The 19,503-nt window shown below is 37.6% G+C and overlaps 2 protein-coding genes and 1 pseudogene across 4 annotated transcripts; all 3 read right to left on the bottom strand.

Annotated features, from left to right (window-relative positions):
- Positions 1-399: 399 nt before the first annotated feature.
- NFXL2 (NF-X1-type zinc finger protein NFXL2) lies at positions 400-6,856 on the bottom strand. Its single transcript, XM_078318394.1, has 13 exons — positions 5,560-6,856; positions 4,411-4,524; positions 4,271-4,326; positions 3,787-3,853; positions 2,982-3,074; positions 2,797-2,882; positions 2,521-2,683; positions 2,228-2,389; positions 1,945-2,135; positions 1,496-1,577; positions 1,088-1,294; positions 865-951; positions 400-769 (listed from the first exon to the last, which is right to left on the bottom strand). The coding sequence occupies exons 1-13, from the start codon at positions 6,730-6,732 to the stop codon at positions 605-607; spliced, it is 2,646 nt and encodes an 881-aa protein (XP_078174520.1). The 5' UTR covers positions 6,733-6,856; the 3' UTR covers positions 400-604.
- A 242-nt stretch (positions 6,857-7,098) lies between these two features.
- Positions 7,099-10,343, bottom strand: LOC144568441 (scarecrow-like protein 14 pseudogene; annotated as a pseudogene). Its single transcript, XR_013515659.1, has 2 exons — positions 10,273-10,343; positions 7,099-9,154 (listed from the first exon to the last, which is right to left on the bottom strand). The product of XR_013515659.1 is annotated as a scarecrow-like protein 14 pseudogene (transcript).
- Positions 10,344-14,646: 4,303 nt separating this feature from the next.
- LOC144568147 (Leucine-rich repeat protein kinase family protein) lies at positions 14,647-18,956 on the bottom strand. 2 transcript variants are annotated; one of them, XM_078318393.1, is made up of 4 exons: positions 17,675-18,956; positions 16,540-17,575; positions 15,613-15,669; positions 14,647-15,334 (listed from the first exon to the last, which is right to left on the bottom strand). In XM_078318393.1, the coding sequence occupies exons 1-4, from the start codon at positions 18,841-18,843 to the stop codon at positions 15,248-15,250; spliced, it is 2,349 nt and encodes a 782-aa protein (XP_078174519.1). In that variant the 5' UTR covers positions 18,844-18,956; the 3' UTR covers positions 14,647-15,247. The 2 variants fall into 2 exon arrangements, with proteins under 2 accessions (XP_078174519.1, XP_078174518.1); XM_078318392.1 differs by lacking the exons at positions 14,647-15,334; positions 15,613-15,669 and having other exon boundaries at positions 15,908-17,575.
- Between the last annotated feature and the right edge of the window lie 547 nt (positions 18,957-19,503).

Here is a 19,503-nt window from a genome sequence, read left to right as displayed (position 1 = left end):
CTGCTATGTGCAATTAGAACCATATCTAGCCGTTTGTCAACGATAGCCTTATGCCCATTATTAGGTCCCATTTGACGGTCTATTATAACCCAAAATTTACCCATTGTGGGCCCTATGGACATTGACGATTGCATTAATAATAAGCCCACAATTGGGAAATAAATTTCAGTTTTTTGTAATTGCTTGACAAAAGTATAGTTATAAAACAATACATTTTGTCGTTACCAAGAAATATTCAGGGAGACGGACATAGAAACCGAGAATATCCTAACCAGTCAATAATGAATAAGGAAGCGTCTAATTGTCCACAGCATTTTGTCCATCATTTATTCACAGCTTTGACTTGTGCGAATACTGTAAAATTACTTTAGACGGAAGTGGATAAAATTGTGAACAAATGATGAACAAAACTCAGTGGACAGAAACTTTTTCTCAATGAATAAACCAACGACAAACAGCATCCATTCAGTACCAACTCAACGGCAATTCACGACAGAAATTGCTGCTACATGTTCATTCAAAACTATCAATTGGAAAAATGATGAATTTTTTGAGAACTTTCTGAAACCCCAACGGGCCAAATTTTTGTCTTAGGACCATATTTTTATTGGTTTAGTCTAGGAGACATTTTCCTCAGTCTTTGCTCGTCGACTTCATTCATCCAATCAGAGAGCCAAAAAATGCCTTTGTAACACCAATAAGCACACATAATGAATACTAAAATCATAAGCATTACCCACAAGCACCTCATGGAAATGGTCTTAATTGCCTGGAAAAGTCAGATGGAGCGTATAAGTAAAAAGCTCAAATATCAGCCCCTCTTGAATTGAGACTAGCAATTCATAACTAGATATCCTTTCTTACCTCAAATTTTGAAGCTTGTCTTGTCTCTTTCCCACGTTCACGTCTTCTCCTGCGCTTTGGCACATTCACAAGTTCGGCACCAGGTTCCTATTTACTCAAGTTTAAATAAAGCGGTCAAGCCAAATCTAACCAATTAACCCAAAAGCACCAAAACACAAAGCAAAAGAAGAATTAAACGGACAACTTATTGGCAATAAAGGAAAAGGGATAACATATCACATACTTTGCTCTCATGAGTCTTACGGAGATGCAACTCCGACTCATCCTTTTGGACCTCCTTTTTGCAATTTGCGCCACAAGGAAGTAGACCAACTCGGAAATGGCTCTTAGATACATCTTTTGGATCTCGGCCCAAGATTTTGTATGTTTTCAGGACATCTTGGCATATCAACTCCTTTTTGAGGGTGTTGCAGGAGCACCGGACAGTAACCTTACAAAACATTAAAATTTCATATAGTTAAAATATTGTTTTGGTACTAAAAGAACCTAAACCTTGTATATGCAGTAACAATTTACAGCTGGCAGATATACAGGTTCTTTACCAACATAAGTGTTGTATTTCAGGTTGAGTCAATGGGTAAAGCTAGTAAACAAGAGTAAAAATAAAGATAGTAAAGCAAACCAAACCAACCTTTTTTGTACACAGATCTATGGTTGGGCATTGACCGGGATGACAGATCTCAGAGCACAGATGTGGGCAATTTGGTAATTTCCTGAACACAAAAATTTAGGTTCAATGAATTTACTTGTCAACGGAACTGTCATAGACCATAGTGGGCCAAAAAATGCAAAGGATGCATCATTTCTGAATACATTGATGAAAGAAGGCAAGCAATGGACCTTTTTTAAAATGCTAACAATGCACACAAAAGGGTTCTCACAAAATTTATACTGTCAGATCATCACATTTAAGTTTCTTATATGAAGGTTTAATATTTGCTAATCCTAACCATCAGTCTTTTTTAAAATACAAAAGAGTGGGTGCCTATGATCCTGAAGTTTCAAAATCATGAGGTACTTATCATGTAATAGTATGCTTCAGATGATGAGGAGGAAGTTCTAAAACTTGTCAAGAATTACCGATGGCATGGACCACTGCAGGTTCGCACCCTTAGTTGTTCCTCATCAGTTAATGTGTTATAATACAGACATTCAAATACATGTTTCATGGATCCACAGTGACAAGATCTTTTTACAAGGGCCTTGCAAGGAGGGCAATTGCCAACATGACATGGTAACGGGCAAGAATGTGAACACCAAGTCGGCCTACCCTGATATTCCAAAACAAATAATTTCCCATTAATTATGTAATACTTAGAAAATAGGGTAAAATAGATAAATTGATAAAAGAAGAAAGCTTAACCTTCTGGCAACGAAGGGTACATTCCTCACAGGGCTCAGCATATGTGGATCTCATCTGAGTCTCCAATACATGGCATGATTTTGTACAGTAATGGTTTCCACAAGGAAGAGGATTTCCACAGAGATTCTCACAAGAAAACTGTCGCTTGCTAACACAGACCATCTAAAAATAGACCAACAAAAGATAAATTCTAATGTTAGCACCTTAAAGTGTATGATCAAACAAGTAATAAGTTCAAAGACACCTAATGCTACTTATAAAATAAGTACTGAAACATGTTTTAATGGCCGTACTGGTCTTTCTTGGCCAAGGTGTTGGCCAAAGCACGAGACTAAAACAATCTCTTTGCAAGGGGGGCATGTTGATCCAGGAGTAGCCTCAACGACTCTTCCCATTTTCTTCTTCTTTGGTTTTAGAGTGAACTCCGGATTAGGAGGAGGAATGGGGCCATGACATCTGCACATCATAATTACATTCCAATTTAAATAGAAAAAAAATACATGAAATAGAATAAATAATTACAAATAACAAAGAAAAACAACTTTGAGAGTGACTTGTTTTCTCCTGACCTTTCTTTGCAACTATGGCCACAAGAAAACTCCTCTCCACAAACAAGTCTGCAAGGTGGACAGGCTCCATAGTGGCATTTGTGAGTCTATAAATGAATTACATAAATAAATGTGGATCATGGTTATTGTTAGAAACAAATTACTATGAAATTTCAGCAAGATTATGAGGAATACTAAAAATTCACCCGGGATTGAAGTTTGTGCCTGCAGAGGCGAGATATGGGGCACTTTTTGGAGCATTTTGGTGGCTTTTGATTCTTCTCAGTTCCGCAAGGAACCTAGTTAATAGAAACCAATTTATTTTTAAGCTTATGGAAATATAGTTAATTATTGTGAGATTTTAGCTGCTTATCACCCGGCTATAACAACAACAACAACAACCAAGCCTTTAGTCCCAAACAAGTTGGAGTAGGCTAGAAATGAAACCCAACCCTGGTTATAACCATTGTAAATTTATTGGCCCACCAGGCCTACCACTCTCCTTGTCCTGAACAGTTATTTGCCTAGTCTAGTGAAGCAAACACATAATAAAGAAATTTGCAAGGTAAATCTGTGAAATAAAAGAACTGTTTACAGGATTTTGAAATAGATAGTTGATCAATCCTACCACCAACCAAACAAGTACTAATTAGTAAATTGTCAAGCTACCAATTACTAAGAAGAAATATGCAAAATAACAACACTCGAAAGAACTTTGGAATAACCCCTTGTTTGGATGTAGAGAAGAGGAAGGGAAAGAAGGGGAGTGAATTTTTTTTATAATTATTTCTTGTTTGGTCAACATTTAATAGGAGGCTAAAGTAAGCAAATGTTAATTTTTTTCATATATATTTTGCTACTCTCTGAATTGGAGTGTAAACGGAGGACAACAAGACAAACAATGACCAGTAGTAGTCCCTCCATATACAAAAACAAAAACTACAGTAATTATGGTAATGGTAAAAGAAAAGCATAGGCACATTTAACGGATGAGAGAGTACCGAATTCCACCTCAAAATGTGTCTCCCCACAAAGGCATGAAATTGACACCGTCAAAGGACACGGAGAGCAAGCACCTCTGCAAAGCAAACAAAGACAAATTACAGTTTAGTATTAAGTGATGACATTGAAGAATAAAAACATTGCTTATGGAGTAGTAGCATTACTGATGAAAGGCAGTGTGAATGAACTTGAAAATATATACGTGTGACGACTAATATACGACTTGTGACGGCCAATATATAAGGCACTCAAGAAACTCATGAGAAGCAAGGTCTGAGAATTCAGAAAAGTAACAAACATATTTACATATAACAATATGTGATTAACACCATCGTCACTATCAGTGGAAACTAATAAGGGTCAACTGGGGTGCACTTATTTGGTAAAAGCGATTTTAGTTGGCATTTTTTTTTAAATGTTAATGTCAACACTGCCCATAAAAAACATAGACCATGAACAAGGAGAGAGAAAGTATTTAAGTAGTGCTGAGTACCGGTGACATGGAGAAGGGCATTTGTGGTTGTTGCATTTTAGCCGCTTATCACAGATCTGAGTATTTCAAATATTTTAGTAACTCACTAAAAGAAAAAGAAAAAAGAAAAAAATATATATAGAAAAAGTTGGATAATATGCCTCTGGACAAGATGGACAGCTGCCATCACAACACCGACGCCTACAAGCATGACGGCCACAATCGCGTAACCGCTGGCATTTTCTTTCACAAGTCAAATCTTGGTAGCATGGAACCTGAACGTTGAGTTAAAAATCAAACTTCCACCCATCAGATGATGTTGCTAAAGGTGGTACCATGCAAAATAGGGTCTGGTCACAAGTGTTCCGTCATATCTAGAACCTAAACTTATACCATAAACGTGTTTCTATTTGTATTATGACCCACATACTATTCATTGTCACACCGGGTCAGGTCCACATCTGGGTACTGCAAATAATACATAACAGATCAATAGTTCCGAGTCTGGAATGAAGGATACAGAGGATACTGATCTGCTGTGTATAAATGGCTTAACTACAGTGTGGGTCTGGGACAGATCCAGGTCTTAAAATTGGGCATTACTTCGCGATTAAATTTGCAAGTTAATATTTCTTTAATTGAATACCACAGGCAACTAAAGTTTGATAAAATATTAATTAATAGAAACATATGCCAACAAACTAGGCAATTTCAATATCCATATACAAATAGTAGTTACATTAATTCATAAAATTACAATTTAACATAGAAGTTATAATTCATTTCAAAACAACAAGGGATAGCTATAGTAACTTCTAATTTCCCTAATTGCAGATAGTGATCATATGTTTTCTATACTCTCATCTACTAGAACTTAATTAATTACATTTAGTAACAGGTGGGACCTGATATGGTTAGGGCTTGGAAATATTAAATCTAGAACCATACCCATAATTTAACCGGGCAAATATTTGGAACCATGCCCAATCTACTTTTTAATGGGTCCAGGTGAAAAGGTAACAGTAGCACCTCTAGACATGCTATTTTAATCAACAATAATATGCTAACCTCAATGCATACAAAGTCGCAACTTTATATTTGCCAGGAACCAAAATCAGACTAATTATGCTCAATTTCGGGTCATCCTGGCAATGGAACAAACACTCTTATGTACAGCCAATTTACTTGTTTTATTGAACAATAACAAAACTGAACAGGGGACGAAAATTAGTTTCTTTTACAAATTAATCAGCTGATTGCGTCACATGTGGTGCCAAATGAATTTGAAAACCAACTTTTAAAAGCCTGACCTCTTTCTTTGACCCTCCACATCTGCAAAACTTGACCACCATAATCCTACAGGTCTCCACACATGGTCCCCGGTGGCACCTTTCCGGGCATTTGTGTCGGCCACACCTGAGAAACTTCCCACATGTGGCCCCACATGTTGGTGACTCCACATCGCATCCCAATTCCTTGTGCTCCTGCTTCCCACAGGGACAAGTTCTCTTTCCCTGCCGGGGGCAGTCTCCACATGGGCCCGCATGACAGCCCATTTCACACTTGTGCTTGGAGCATGCATGAACCCCATCACATGGGTTCTCACATCGGAATTTGCGCTCTGAGCACACCCGCTCCTCTCGAACCTTGCCGCACTCACATGTGTAATTTCCCTTCACTTTACATGGGGGACACTCTCCTTGATGGCACGTTTCCTGGCACCGGTGCATCCCACATGTCAGTGGCTTGTTGCAACTCCTCCCACATGAGAAGTGCTTGTGAGCACAGCGCCTGGCCTCCTTGTGGGATCCACAGAAGCATCGAGCACCCAGGACCAGCTGGGGACAGGGAGGGCAGGGGCCTGGGTGGCAGAGCAGGAGGCAGTTGTGACCGCATGTGTTGTCCGGGTGGGGTACACCCAGTGGTCGGTCGCAAATTTCTCCACAGGAATGTGGGAGGAGCCATGGATCTAACGGTGGATCTTCAAGCTTACCGCAAAAGCAGCGGTAGGATCTTGGGACGAGAGATCTGGGGTAGGCGAATCGGCATTTGGGGCAGGACCAGGTGGAACTGGAGGGGATGGAGGAATTGGAGGAATGAAGGGGTTGGCGTGACCAGGACTGTATGCAGGGAAGGTGGAAGAGAGAGAAGCAAGAGGAGGTGCAGGACCAGACGGGATCAGTGAGGCGGATGCGGGAGAGGCAGATAAGGCAGGAAGAGTGGGGCCCGCCCCGGCCGGAGGCGGAGGAGAGGAAGGGGATGAGATTGGAGAGGGAGGCGGAGGAGAGGGCTTCGCCAGAGGCGCTGAGGTAGGTGGAGAGAATGGAGGACTCGACGGCGGAGGAGCGGCCGCGGGTCTGGGAGGGAGAGACGGAGGTGTCGCTGTCGCTGGTGGTGGTGGAATTATCGTCGTCGTCGTAGGAGGAGGATATGAGATCGGCGGGAGGGCGTGGAGTGGTGGAGGAAGCGGCGATCGCGGCCATTGAGGGTTGATTTCTGTCGCGAGCACAAATTGAATTAGGCAAAAAGAAAAGAGATGAATTTTAAGGGCTCAGACTGGTTCAGTGAGGAAAGAAAAGGGCAGCAAGGGCAGTGAAATGGGCAGAAAAAACTAAAAGAGGTACATCGCTGAGACAGGGACCCAGTGAATTAAAAGCTGACCATAGCAGTTAGGAACCTCTGATCGGTGGGCCGCGATTTGTAGAACTTGAGAGTAGAAAAAAAAAAAATTGTAATAAAAATCTTGCGTAGATCACGATATATTGTTTAAGCCACTCGAATTGTATTAGTAAAATCGTATGTAACTTGTCAAACTAATCAGTAGTTTTGAAAATTTATTGCCTATTACCTTTGAAACAACATTTCCACTCGTTATGAAAACCAAGTCATGGTACATACATGAAACTCTTTTAAGATACCAGAGTTCTACAGTACATAAAATTACTCAAAAATAAATCGAAAATTACAGGGTCATCTCTAGAGATCATCAAATTATTGGAGTTTCGGTTCCCACACTGATAGAGCGTAATTTATCCTTCCCTTCCAACCCTGAAGCAACCAATTGCTTTCTTCCTCAATGAAGAATCCCTCATGGTAGATACTTTTCACCTTTTCATTGCAATCCTTAACTATGTCTCGATCCATCACCAGCTGTTCAAAACCGGCTGTTGCAATCCTCTTGTGCCATTGCTTGTATGTCTCCGGTCTCTCCACCCGATCGCGCCCTTCGCATGCTACCAGATTAATAATACAAGGAGCGAGCAACTCTCTTTCAAATAGTTGCCTTCCCTCGTCATCCCGTGGAACTACTGTGTCAAGCATGTCGAACAGCATGGAATACTGTGATATAACTTTTTTAAAGCGTGCGGTGAAGAAGAAACTGAAAGAAACATTGAATATTCCGAGGATAAAAACTTTTGGTTTTATTTGCTTTATAAGTTTGAGAACTCGATTCCTCGGGCAATCTACATCCAATGTATCATCCCCAACTTGTTTAAAGCGAAACATGCTATTAACTATCAGCACTTCATCATCGTCGATTTTAAGATCCTCGATACAAACAGTCTCCCATAATGACGCAATGCATTGATATTCAAAAGGAACATTAAAATTCTTAGCATATTCTTCTAACCTCACTCCTATTTGTTTGATTTGTTCCGCAGGACGAAAACCAGGCTGAGGCAGATCTATACCGGTAATCCGGAGTTTTGGAGCACCACCTTTTCTTTTAGCAAGAGCTTGAATTAGAGGTGGCCATTGAAATCCAAAAGTAATGCCTAGATCAATTATATGGATCTTTGATGCATTCTCTGCTACTTTACAAATGTAATCATTAGCAAAACAATATGAAATCCTCAGAAAAGGGGAGGCTGTAATGTACGTATGATAGGCCTTCAAAAGTTCCCGAGTTGAAATTCGTCTATTGACGAGTTGGCGATATGTTTCACGCCCTGTGCCGGCCAAACGAGCCTCAAGTGCATCATTAAGGATGCATGCAAGTCTTTGCATACCATTGCCAACTGGAGAGGCTTGCTTCCTCATTTCTTTTATAAATTCATTGGCTATTTTATGATCATTGTGAGCAACAGCTTCAGAGCATTGGATGAGGAGAGATTCAAGATCAATGTTGATCTCTTTGTTCTCTTCATGTTTCATTATTTCTCTCATTTGTGAAATTTCTTCTCTCACATGCTCCTCTCCATGGTTAAGTAGAATTTTATCAAACATTTCATCTCTTATTGTTTCCTCAGTATAAGACATGGAAATTTTGCTGTTTCGCCCCTCCAAAAGATTAAAATCGGCATCAGTTGAGCATTTTTTAATCTTGCGCCTATTCACCAAGCCACGGGCATTCTCTTCCTCCAATTGGATTTCTGGTGACTTGTTATTCATTCTATGTGTTGTATCTAGTGAAAGCCTACTCACATGCAAATCAATATCTAAATTGTGGATGGTTGGAAGAAACTTCAATCCTTCTTCGACCCCTCTCTGGAATTCCTTCAACAGTAAGCTCTCAATTCTAGAGTCTTGTGTTGAGCTTGTACTAATTGAGTTGGGAATGATCGAATCATTCGAAATGGATGTGCTTGAATTATGGTTTGAATTTGATCCATTCAAAACTAACTGGTTATCTGGTAAAGGTGGATATGTCTCTCCAAGAATATCATAAAAAGGTTTCTGAATGTCAGATAGCAATGCCGCCTCTTGATACCCACTAAATTGTTCATCGATATCTTCTTCTAATAGAATCCGATTTATGAATTCTAATGTTGGGTACAACATAAACTCATTCTTATTATTTGGGTTATTTATGAATGTACACGGTTCATCTGAGTTGAAGAAACAAGAGTTGCTTTCTTCAGGCAAAGCCATGTTGCATGGTTTTCCAAATTTAAGCAAATTGACCTGGAAATTAGATTCCATTAATTGAAATTATACAAAATTGCATAATTAGGTGGTAAAGAATAGATAACAATTGATAAAAACTATCAAGGATTTCTTCTGTGAATCCATGCTCAAAGCATGTTTATAATGTCAGCAGTTTGCATGTGATTGAGTATATATTGGTTCCAACATGAACCACTAAATCAGATTTAAGACTTCAAAAACAAAAGGAAATATTTATTAGAGAAGAATTTGGGATAGGCAAGTGGTTTTCACTATTCGGTACATACGGCCAGGTATCAAAAGTGGGCCTGACTAAAAAAGGGCTTAATCCTTCGAATTAAATATTATTAAAGAGTAATTGTGTAGTAATTATAGTGATGTATAAACAAATTAGAAATGTATTTATAGGACCCCTGTACCTGTTAGATTCCACAACTGATAATGGTGCTCTACGAGGGATTTTGTCAAACACCTTGAATGCATAATAAATTAGTCAACCCCAAACACCAACTAACACAAATAGTATTAATCACCATGAAAATTAAGACAAAATAATTCATAGTAGCAATATTCCCGCAACTCTGGCGAGGTAAATGTGTTTCATTATTTAAATTAATGATTGGAAACTTCCCACCATACACTAGCAGGAAATCACAGTATCTTAGTTAGCCTCAATGATGGTTTACTACTTATTAGTAAAAGAAATCCCCTTTCCTTTTCCTTTTGCTTGTTTGTAAAATCAAGAGTTGCTTTTTATGTACAACTCCACAAGGGCCTTGTTAAATATCGTAATTATTCACCTGGGTCCCTCTAATTTCTATTTATTTTTATTAAATGTCCTTCCTATCCGCACAACTACACAATTGCTTGAATCATCTCAACCTCATAATTGTAACTATTTGATCCAGTACTGGTCCCAATTGGGATCTTCTCTTATAAGGAATTGGGAAACATAAAAGTAATGAAAACTTAATACTAATATTCTCCAAGTGCAGTATCCTAAAATTTACTAAGGCTTAATAATTAATAAAAGACAAACTGGAACAAAGAAACCTAAATCTTCGTTTTCTTATCAGAAAACTAATTAAATAAATATCACCCGGTGTAGTGATTTTGAAGGAGATTTGGCATCGTACCTCAACAGAGCGCTCGTACTAAATTAGCTACAAACAATTTTGAAGAGCTTCTGCTTCTCTCCTCAATTGAACAGAGAAGGTCAATTAACGCAATTATTTGTGGCCCCTACAATAGTCAATAGTCCATTACGTTTTAAACAAGTGTCTGGTCTCTGGTGAGAGAAGAATGTCTGCCTTTTCTCCCAAGCTTTTGACTTTCACTTCCTGTTCTTTATGTAGTCTTGATTGTGCAACTCTTTTAGAAATTAAATAATTAATTTGTCAGAAACAGTTTGATGATTTTTTTTCTTCAAAAATAACAAGGATCAAATAATTTATTTAGTCCAAGTGAGGATGACCAAATTAATAGTTTGGTCCCATCCTTTTGCACGATTAGATTAAAAGTGGAATGTAATGTGTACTCCTCAAAAACCTCAAAATTACGTTTTGTCCTCTAAAATTCATAATATCATACTTGTCCTTCTAAACTCACAAATTTATTCAATTAATTGATACTTCTATTAAAGCTCACTTTAAATTTATAAAAATACTCATTTTATCCTTTATTAAAAATAAAAATATGTAGTCTGTGTAAAAAAATATTTCGTCTTCTAACTAATCGATTTCTGAGGACAAATGGTTGATTTTTGTGAGTTTTTAAAATCTAGAAGGGTAAATATGATATTATGAATTTGAGAGGGGGAAATACATAATTTTGAGGTTTTTGAGAAGTATACATAAAATTTCTACATAATAAAATTGTGTATGTATTCTTAATTATTCAAATATAATTTATATCAAATTTGAGTTGATTTTAAATTTGATTGATCATTCATCATAAAATAATCAAATATTTCATTGTTCAAAATTTAAAATTTGCTTGATTAAATGTCAAACATCCTTCTCATTTCATGTTCGATGCACGCATTTTCTAAGACACGAAGAAATAATATGAAATGATTTCGGAACAATACAGTCCCAAGAGTTCAATTTTGGGAGTTCAATTGATTTCAATTCAAAGAATTCATTAGAGATGAATTCTAATTGAATTTCGTTGATCAGAATCAAAATGAAAAAAAAAAAAATTGAATTCTTGTCAAATTATTGATTGGAAATACACTTGATAAAAAGAAATGATTATAGTTTTTATGTAAAAATGGCAATTATGTCCTTAATATATACTTTTATTTTTAGATAGAAAGTTGAAAGTCTAGTCTAACAACTCCTATTTAATTGTCCATATAGGACCCTCCATACAGATTTCTAACTCACAACTCTCACACAGGAGTTGTTGCCTTTTGCCACTAGACCAAAAGTTCTTGTAATAGAGATATACTAGACAACAGTCGAATCAGAGACAAAAGACAAGCTTAATTAAATGTTAGGCGTATGGACTAGTAACTGTCTGTTAGAAGTTGGTTATTTGTAACAAACAGTAATGAGTTTGTTAGGAAATTGATTGACTGTTAGAACTCTAATTAGAGAGTCTTAACTATAGTTAGCTGATGTAAGTTAGATGTAAATCATTCCCTATAAATAGGCTCTCTGTAATTGTACAAACAATCAAGAAATAATAAAGATTCTTGCATTCACTATCTTCTCAGTTACAATTTCATAGTATCAAGCACCATGTCTCTCTTCTTCCCCAATTAATCCCTCTCTGGCTCTCTCTCAAATTCAAACCAAAATTCTAACTCTACATCAAACCTAAACACTACCAGCTCCTCTGATGATCATCTTGTGATTCTTCATCTTCCGATTTCCACCAAATTGACTCAAGGCACTTTCTTAGCATGGAGATAACAGATCGTTCTAGCACTCCATGGTCATGGTTTGTACAAATATCTCAATGAGGAACCTCCTTCGAAGACTATCACTGTTGAGGGTGCACAGACGAGCAATCCGGCATTTATCGCTGGTACAAGCAAGATCAGTTGCTTCTCAGTTGGATTTGTTCGTCTTCATTTTCAGTTTTGCCTTGGATGAAAGAATTAGCACACGATTAAGTGACACTAGATTAACTTAGTACCAGACACTGCCTTGTTGCTATACCATTCTGGCTTTTCATAAAATCTGTACCAGTATGGTTATCGTACCAGTTTCATTATTGTACAGGTCCAGTTAATATTGCAGCATAATATCTGGTACAAGTATGAACCTAGTACATTTTTGGATACGGTCCAAGCATGAATATGTACAAGTATAAAATCTGGTACGGTATGAATCTAGTACAAGTATAAAATCCGGTATACTACTCTATACCTTAATCTGGTGCAGTATGAATCTAGTACACACATAGAATAGTATTGATCGATTGCAAATGAAACAAAGCCTGACAATTTTACTGAAATAGTATTGATCGATTGCAAATGAAACAAAACCTGACAAATTTACTATGTAATATTTCATTTCACCACCACGTCTTACAATAGTTTCTGAAATGTAGCAGTCCAAAGCACCATCACCCCAGAGAATTTTAGCTCCACAGGACCACAACAACACTGTGTGTTATTGGACCCAGATCCATTAATGGATTCTTCATCCACCAAGACTGCATCCACTTTCTCCTGACCATTCTTTTTATCTGGTGTCTGCAAATTAAAATCACAAATGAATGCAATATGTAGTAAGAGCCTAAGAGGCATGCAATATGTAGTACAAACTGAAAGCATACCTCATACATAGCCTCCAGTAAAACACTTTCCAAGATAGTCCTTAGTCCCCTAACACCTCGTTCGTGTTAAATATTTTCTTGAATTGCTTGCACAGATAGTTCTTCGGCTCAGCAAGTACCTGAGATTTTTATGTTTGCCATGAGTTAGTATATTATGTTCATATACCTAGGATATTTAGTTGAGGGTATAGCAATTGTGTGACATTTTCATATTTGCAAACAGCATCCAACATTTTTATGCTTGCAACAAGTCCAAACTCCGAACCTTCAGGTTATTTGCGACATTTACTATATAAAGGTGATGGAAATTTGCCCATGCCCTCAATGACCCTAAATTTTCATAATCCTAAATTGAATTATAACCCATCCATGTTTCAGTGTTGATCCAGGAGCAATTGGATATACAAGAATTTCCGGCATCGTTGTTTGGAATATGCAAAATATTTTTATTTTGCCCAAAATCCCTCTTTGAATAGAAATGTTTCTAGTTTATTCTGAAAGCAGTACCTGAACAAGTTGGTCATCATTTAGAGGTAACATATTAACCACCACAGGAAAGCAACCAATAAATTAGGGAATTAGACCATAGGATGCTAAATCACCACTTTCATAAAGGAGTCTGTAAAGTGAAAAGGGAGTGAACTTAAATAAACTTTCAGATCAAACTAGGTGCATCTTGCGGCTACCGTTTCCTTTGTGTATGTTGGTGCATGATTTTTTTCGGAAATTATGCAGTAATTATATCTCGATTAACTTATACAGGCTGTATTTCTTTAAAAAAAAGTGCATCACTGCTTTTCTAGAATATGTACTTTCGTGACTATTGACTAAGCATTCTGAATACAAATCAAAGCTTTTTGGCATTAAATCCCGGAGAAAATGAAAGCACCAAAGAAAGAAAGTGTCAAAGAAAGAATCAAATTCCACAATATAAAATCTTCAAACCAAAATGAGCAAAACATAATAAAAAAATATAACAAAATGATTCCATAAACCGAATATAAACAAACATAATAGCTGAACGAATTCTTTTTTCTTCCTTATTTTTAGAAAGAGAAAATTTTATTCATTATATGTCCTTTTTTTTGCAAAAAAATAGGGTGAATGAATAAGGATTTGTTTTATATTATACCATCAATATGAAAAGAAAGAAAGTTTCAAAGAAAGAATTAAATTCCACAATATAAAATCTTCAAACCAAACTAACCTTAAAAAAATGTCAGATAAAATGATACTTCAAATGAATGGTAAAATAACTTATATTTGATGAAGTTTCCTTTTTTTTAAAGGTTTCAGTTCCTCTTATGGTGTCCGGACTCATCACACTTTCTCAAATCCAAAGGCTAAGCTATGAAATGCCAGATTTAGCTATCATATGTAGTACTTACAAATATAAGAGTATAAAGGTAGGCTCCAATTGCAGCAGGTAGACCCAAAGTAGTTTAACCTTCAGGAATTGACTTCGATTGGTTTACTGCATTTCCTATTAGCAATAATGTAAGCACCTTCCCCTGCCCGAAGGTAAAACACAATTTAAAATATATACTAAATGGCCTTTTATAAAATTCATATGCACCCTGCAAAACCTTACAATATCACATTTACCCTGAAGAGGGAAACATTTCATTGATATATCATGTATCTCCTTCCGGATATAGCAACTAAACACACCAGTAGTCATGCTCATACTAGCTAGCAGGATCTAATAATTTAGCACATGTTAATATTTCTGTTAACTTCCTAATACGGTGTATGAAGTTATAATCATTCTTTAAGAGATTCATGGTTTCATAGAGAGCCTAAAGAATTTATATTTTGCAGGCACATATTGGATATTTTTAGCTTTTGCATGGGTATGCATGACTCGCCATTTTTTTTGTATTCCAACTGTAATGTCCAAAAAATGGAAAATCTAAGACTTGCCTGAATTACAGAGAAGAGTCACTTCATGGTAAACTTAAGAAGGATAGCAATTACAAATACCTACACAATTTAAAGCAAAATCAGGTCAAATATTGCAATTATCTTTCATAACAGTAAAAGGACTTAAAGGACAAGCATTCAGCGCATGTCAATTCACGACTCATACCAAAGAAGTGAAATCAATGTTAACTGAAGCATTTGTTGGCTAAACTACCCCGATGTGATAACTTTTACTAAAAACTTATGCTACACAACTGATCCCGGACTTCAAATTGAACAGCAAGTATGCTTGTCTTCATTTTATTTTGATCTCATGTTAGGGAAACAGATATGGCTCATTAGTATAGTACAATTGTCAACATTCAACAGACTAACTTCAAAATTGCATGTAATTAAAATTTAGTTTGAGTGGAGATGTAAGAACTTCTGTAAGTTATTTGCCTTGATGTAACTAAGGATCTTCACTGTGGCAGGATTGAAATATAACTGCATATAAAACCAAATTAACAAATTTAAAACCAAAAAACAGATTCTTTTTTGGTTGAGTGATACTATATATTTTTTTATTGATATTGTAGTTGCTGCCTGCATTATAAATTTTAAATAGTTGTTGATAGAATACAAGAAAACAGGAACAGCAAGGAGGACATTATTCTATGCTGCCTTAAGTAAACGTAAAATTCAAGAACTAGCAGTAGACAAACAAAAAGGACGGGAAAAAAGGGAAAAAGAAAAATGCTTCTCCTGGTGGACTGAAATCATACCTGAATAAATGTAGATGTTGAAATTAAAGGTTTCTCTCCAGCCTTTTGGTTTCTAGCCTGGAAGGAGTATGCCCAACACACAGAAACAAATATACAAACAAAGACACAAACTCAGTTTGTACCTTTTTACATGCTTTCTAGTTATTTTTTTAGCAAATAAATGTTTCACGTTAGGTATCAACTATTCCTACTAGCATATACTAATATATCGACTAAAAAAAAATCTCAATACCTACCCCCTCATTATCTACACAAAGATATCACACCCATAACTCCTTACAATTGAATTTATCTTAACAAGAACACAAACTGCCCACAAAATTAACACTCAAGAGTATGTTCTTATTACAAAACAAAGAATAATCATATAATGAATTGAGGGGAAAAAAAGAGAGTAAAGAATAAATAAAGAATGTAAGTTGATTTTTTTTTTGTTTCTGTTTAAAAATCATATCAGGAATTGGTTCGAACAGACTCCAAGAACTGCACCACCTCAGCCATGCTCGGCCGTCTAGCTGGCACCTCAGAAGTACAAACTAAACCCAGTTTAAGCACTTGAATCAACTCAGCTTCTACAAAGCCCCTTAACCTTCTATCAAAGCAATTTGATGCAACCCCTTCTTCCAAAACCTCTCTCACATAATCTCGTAATACCACAACTTTAGCAGTGCCAGGACTATCAACTGGTTTTCGACCTGTTACAATCTCTAACAAAATGACCCCAAAACTATACACATCACACTTGTCACTAAACCTCAAGCTCTGAGACGCCAGTTCAGGCGCCACATAACCAACTGCTGTATGAAATTTTGCCAATTCAAAACTTCCAAGAATTGGTAACAACTTCCCCAAACCATAATCAGATAACTTAGCCTCGTAGCCTTCATCTAGTAATATATTTGTGGATTTGATGTTGAGATGCAATACCTGAGGCTTACAGTCATGGTGTAGATAAGAAATAGCACGCGCTGTACCAAGTGCTATTTTAAAACGCCTGTCCCAAAATAGCTCAGGGCGGGGCCCACCACCATTGTTACCTGAGTAAAGGGTTCCATGGAGGTGGTCATAGAGACTCTCATTTTGGACAAATTCAGAGAGAATCAACTGCATATTACTAGACCAGTAGTAACCCTGGAAGGATACGAGATTGGGGTGGCTTAGCGCACCAAGCCGGCCCATTTCCTGCTCAAACTCATCTTGGGTCCGAATCTGACCTAATGTGTCCAATTTCTTGACTGCAATAGAAATTCCACTCTCAAAACTAGCTTTATAAACCGTACCAATTGACCCACTTCCTATAACACAATCTTTATCCAACAATGCCCTTGTACCAGCCTCCCAGTCCTCGTACCGGGATGGAAGACTCTTGCTGAAAAGCACCAATTTCCCAATAATAACCCCAGAAGCTGGCACTGAAGGCGGCGGTTGCGTGCTTTCTGATGCTATTATCTCTTCTTCTTGTTCTTGTTCTTCTTCTTTTCCTTCTTCTAATACCTTCCCACCACCTCTTCTTTTGTATGCGCTTATATTCATGGCACAAACTATGCAAACTCCAACTAGAATTATTGCCACCGCAACTATCACTATAATAACTGACACGCTGAGTCTTCGAGCTCTTCTCCCTGGGCAGTTGTTATTCAATGGAAGCCCACAAAGTAAAGGATTCTGCATAAATGCCGATGCACTGAAAGTCTGAAGTATTCCAGGGTGAGGAATTTCTCCAGAGAGGTTGTTATATGATACATTAAAATAGGTCACGTTCATTAGGCCACTCAGTGATGAAGGGATGGGTCCCATGAGTGAATTGTTTGAGAAATCCAATGCTTTGAGATTAGTGAGATTGCCAATTGTGGATGGAATTGAGCCATTCAAAAGGTTACTGTGGAGATCAAGGATTTTGAGGTACGTCATGTTGTATAGACTACTCGGAATCTCTCCTTGCAATTGATTGCCTGATAAATCCCTGAAAGAGTAACAAAACTAAATCATTTCATTGATTCATGAAACAAAGTATTCTTGGCATCTAAAATAATCTATGTTATTAGTTTCTAAAGCAACTCACAGCTCAAGGAGGAATCGGCATTGGCTAATGGTCCCCGGAATATCACCAGAAAGATCCAGTTTTCCCAAATCAAGGACTTGAAGCAGATCAATCCCACCTAGCTCAGCTGGAATTTGTCCCGTAATGTCAGCATTTTCACTCAGCCGAAGAACAGAGAGAGATTTCAAACCACCAATTGTATTGGGGATTGTGCCAGAGAGGTTATTGAATCCTAAATCCAAGAAACGCAATGCGCCACAGTTAGTAATGCCGGCTGGAATTGCACCAGCCAGGGTATTCCCCGAAACATCAAAGTAGCCCAGTCTCATTCCGCATGAGCTTATCTCTGGAATTTGCCCATCAAACTTATTCCAAGAAACATTGAAATAGGTTATATTCACAAGGCTCAGTAGATTGAACGGCACTAACCCAGAAAAAAGGTTGCTTCCAATGTCAAAAAGATCTAAACTTCCACAATTAGATATCTTATCGGCCACAGTTCCAGAAAGAGAATTGCTCCTAAGAGAAACATAATTGATAGCTGGTGGCTCACAGATCTGCAGCGGGAATTGGCCTGTAAGGTTATTGAAGGAGAAATCAAAACCGGCTAGATTGGTACAGTTGCCAATCGAATCAGGCACCGGTCCATTGAGAAGATTGTGAGAAAGTGACACATACCGGGTCTTCACACAATTCTGAAACAGCTCCTCTGGTATCTGACCAGTGAAGCTATTGTAAGAGAGGTCGAGGAGGCGGAGGCCGATAAATTGGCCGAGAAAAGAGGGAACCTCGCCAGAGAGCGCATTTCTACTGAGATTGAGCTTGTGGAGAGTGAGCGAGAGAGAAGCGTAGGAGGCTGGGATTTGACCTGTAAGGCTATTTCCAAATAGAGAAAGCGATTGGAGGGATGGAAGGGAGGAAAAAGAAGGGGAAAGAACTCCGGCCAGACCTGCCTGATGTATGACAATCCTTTGCACAGCACCGAAGGAATCACAATACACTCCAGCGAAGTTCTGACAGGGATCGTTGGAGGAGGTCCAGGAAGAAAGAGCACCCGTTGGATCTGAGGTGATGTTGGATTTAAAGTCCAGGAGAATCTGCTTTTCCGCGGCCGTCGCCGCCTCCACAGACACCTCCGTAAGGAGGAGGAGGAGGAGAAGGAGAAGATAGCGGCGACGGAAGGTTTTCATGGCGTGTGGTGAAACAATGCGGGTGGGATTGGTGGCAGCAGCGGGGACATTGCGGTTGTGCCTTGGGAGAGAGAGAGAGGACAGAGCAGTGGTGCGCCAACTCGCCTAGTAGTAAAGTAGCAGTAGTTACAGAAAGAAAGGGAGTAGGTGGATGCTTGGTCTCGTATTTAATAAATTCATTAGTAAGTGGGCCTCCGCCTTATTATTATTATGAGAAATTTAGATATATACCCATCATAATTCATAACTTCATCAATTAGATATTTACCCATCAAAAGTTGAAAATTAGTTATTTTTCCATCCAAACTCCTTTAATTTATTAATATCCTCTTTCCTTGATTTAATCAACTAAAAAGACTGATTAATATTAATAAAAAATAAAATGATATTTTTAACCATTTTCTCTCTCCACTTCTCTTTATATTTTAATCCATTTATGGTCCTCATTTTCTTTTATACCTTCCATCTGTTTTTTTTTAATCGATTGCACTAATCATCAACTTGCTCAATTTACATTAGCTTCAACATAAAATCAATTTACATCAGCTTCAATAATTACATCAATGCACTAATCATGTTATCTCACGGAATCCACTTGAAGCATCTCTGCTTGCTCCAGTTCTTCTTATCTAGAAGGCTCCTCTCATTGACAGTACCCCT

This window comes from Carex rostrata, chromosome 17, assembly GCF_964058835.1.
Source record: "Carex rostrata chromosome 17, lpCarRost1.2, whole genome shotgun sequence".
NCBI classification, from domain to species: Eukaryota; Viridiplantae; Streptophyta; class Magnoliopsida; order Poales; family Cyperaceae; genus Carex; species Carex rostrata.
The sequence above is the reverse complement of the archived record's forward strand: the minus strand, read 5'-3'. Positions and strand labels throughout refer to the sequence as shown.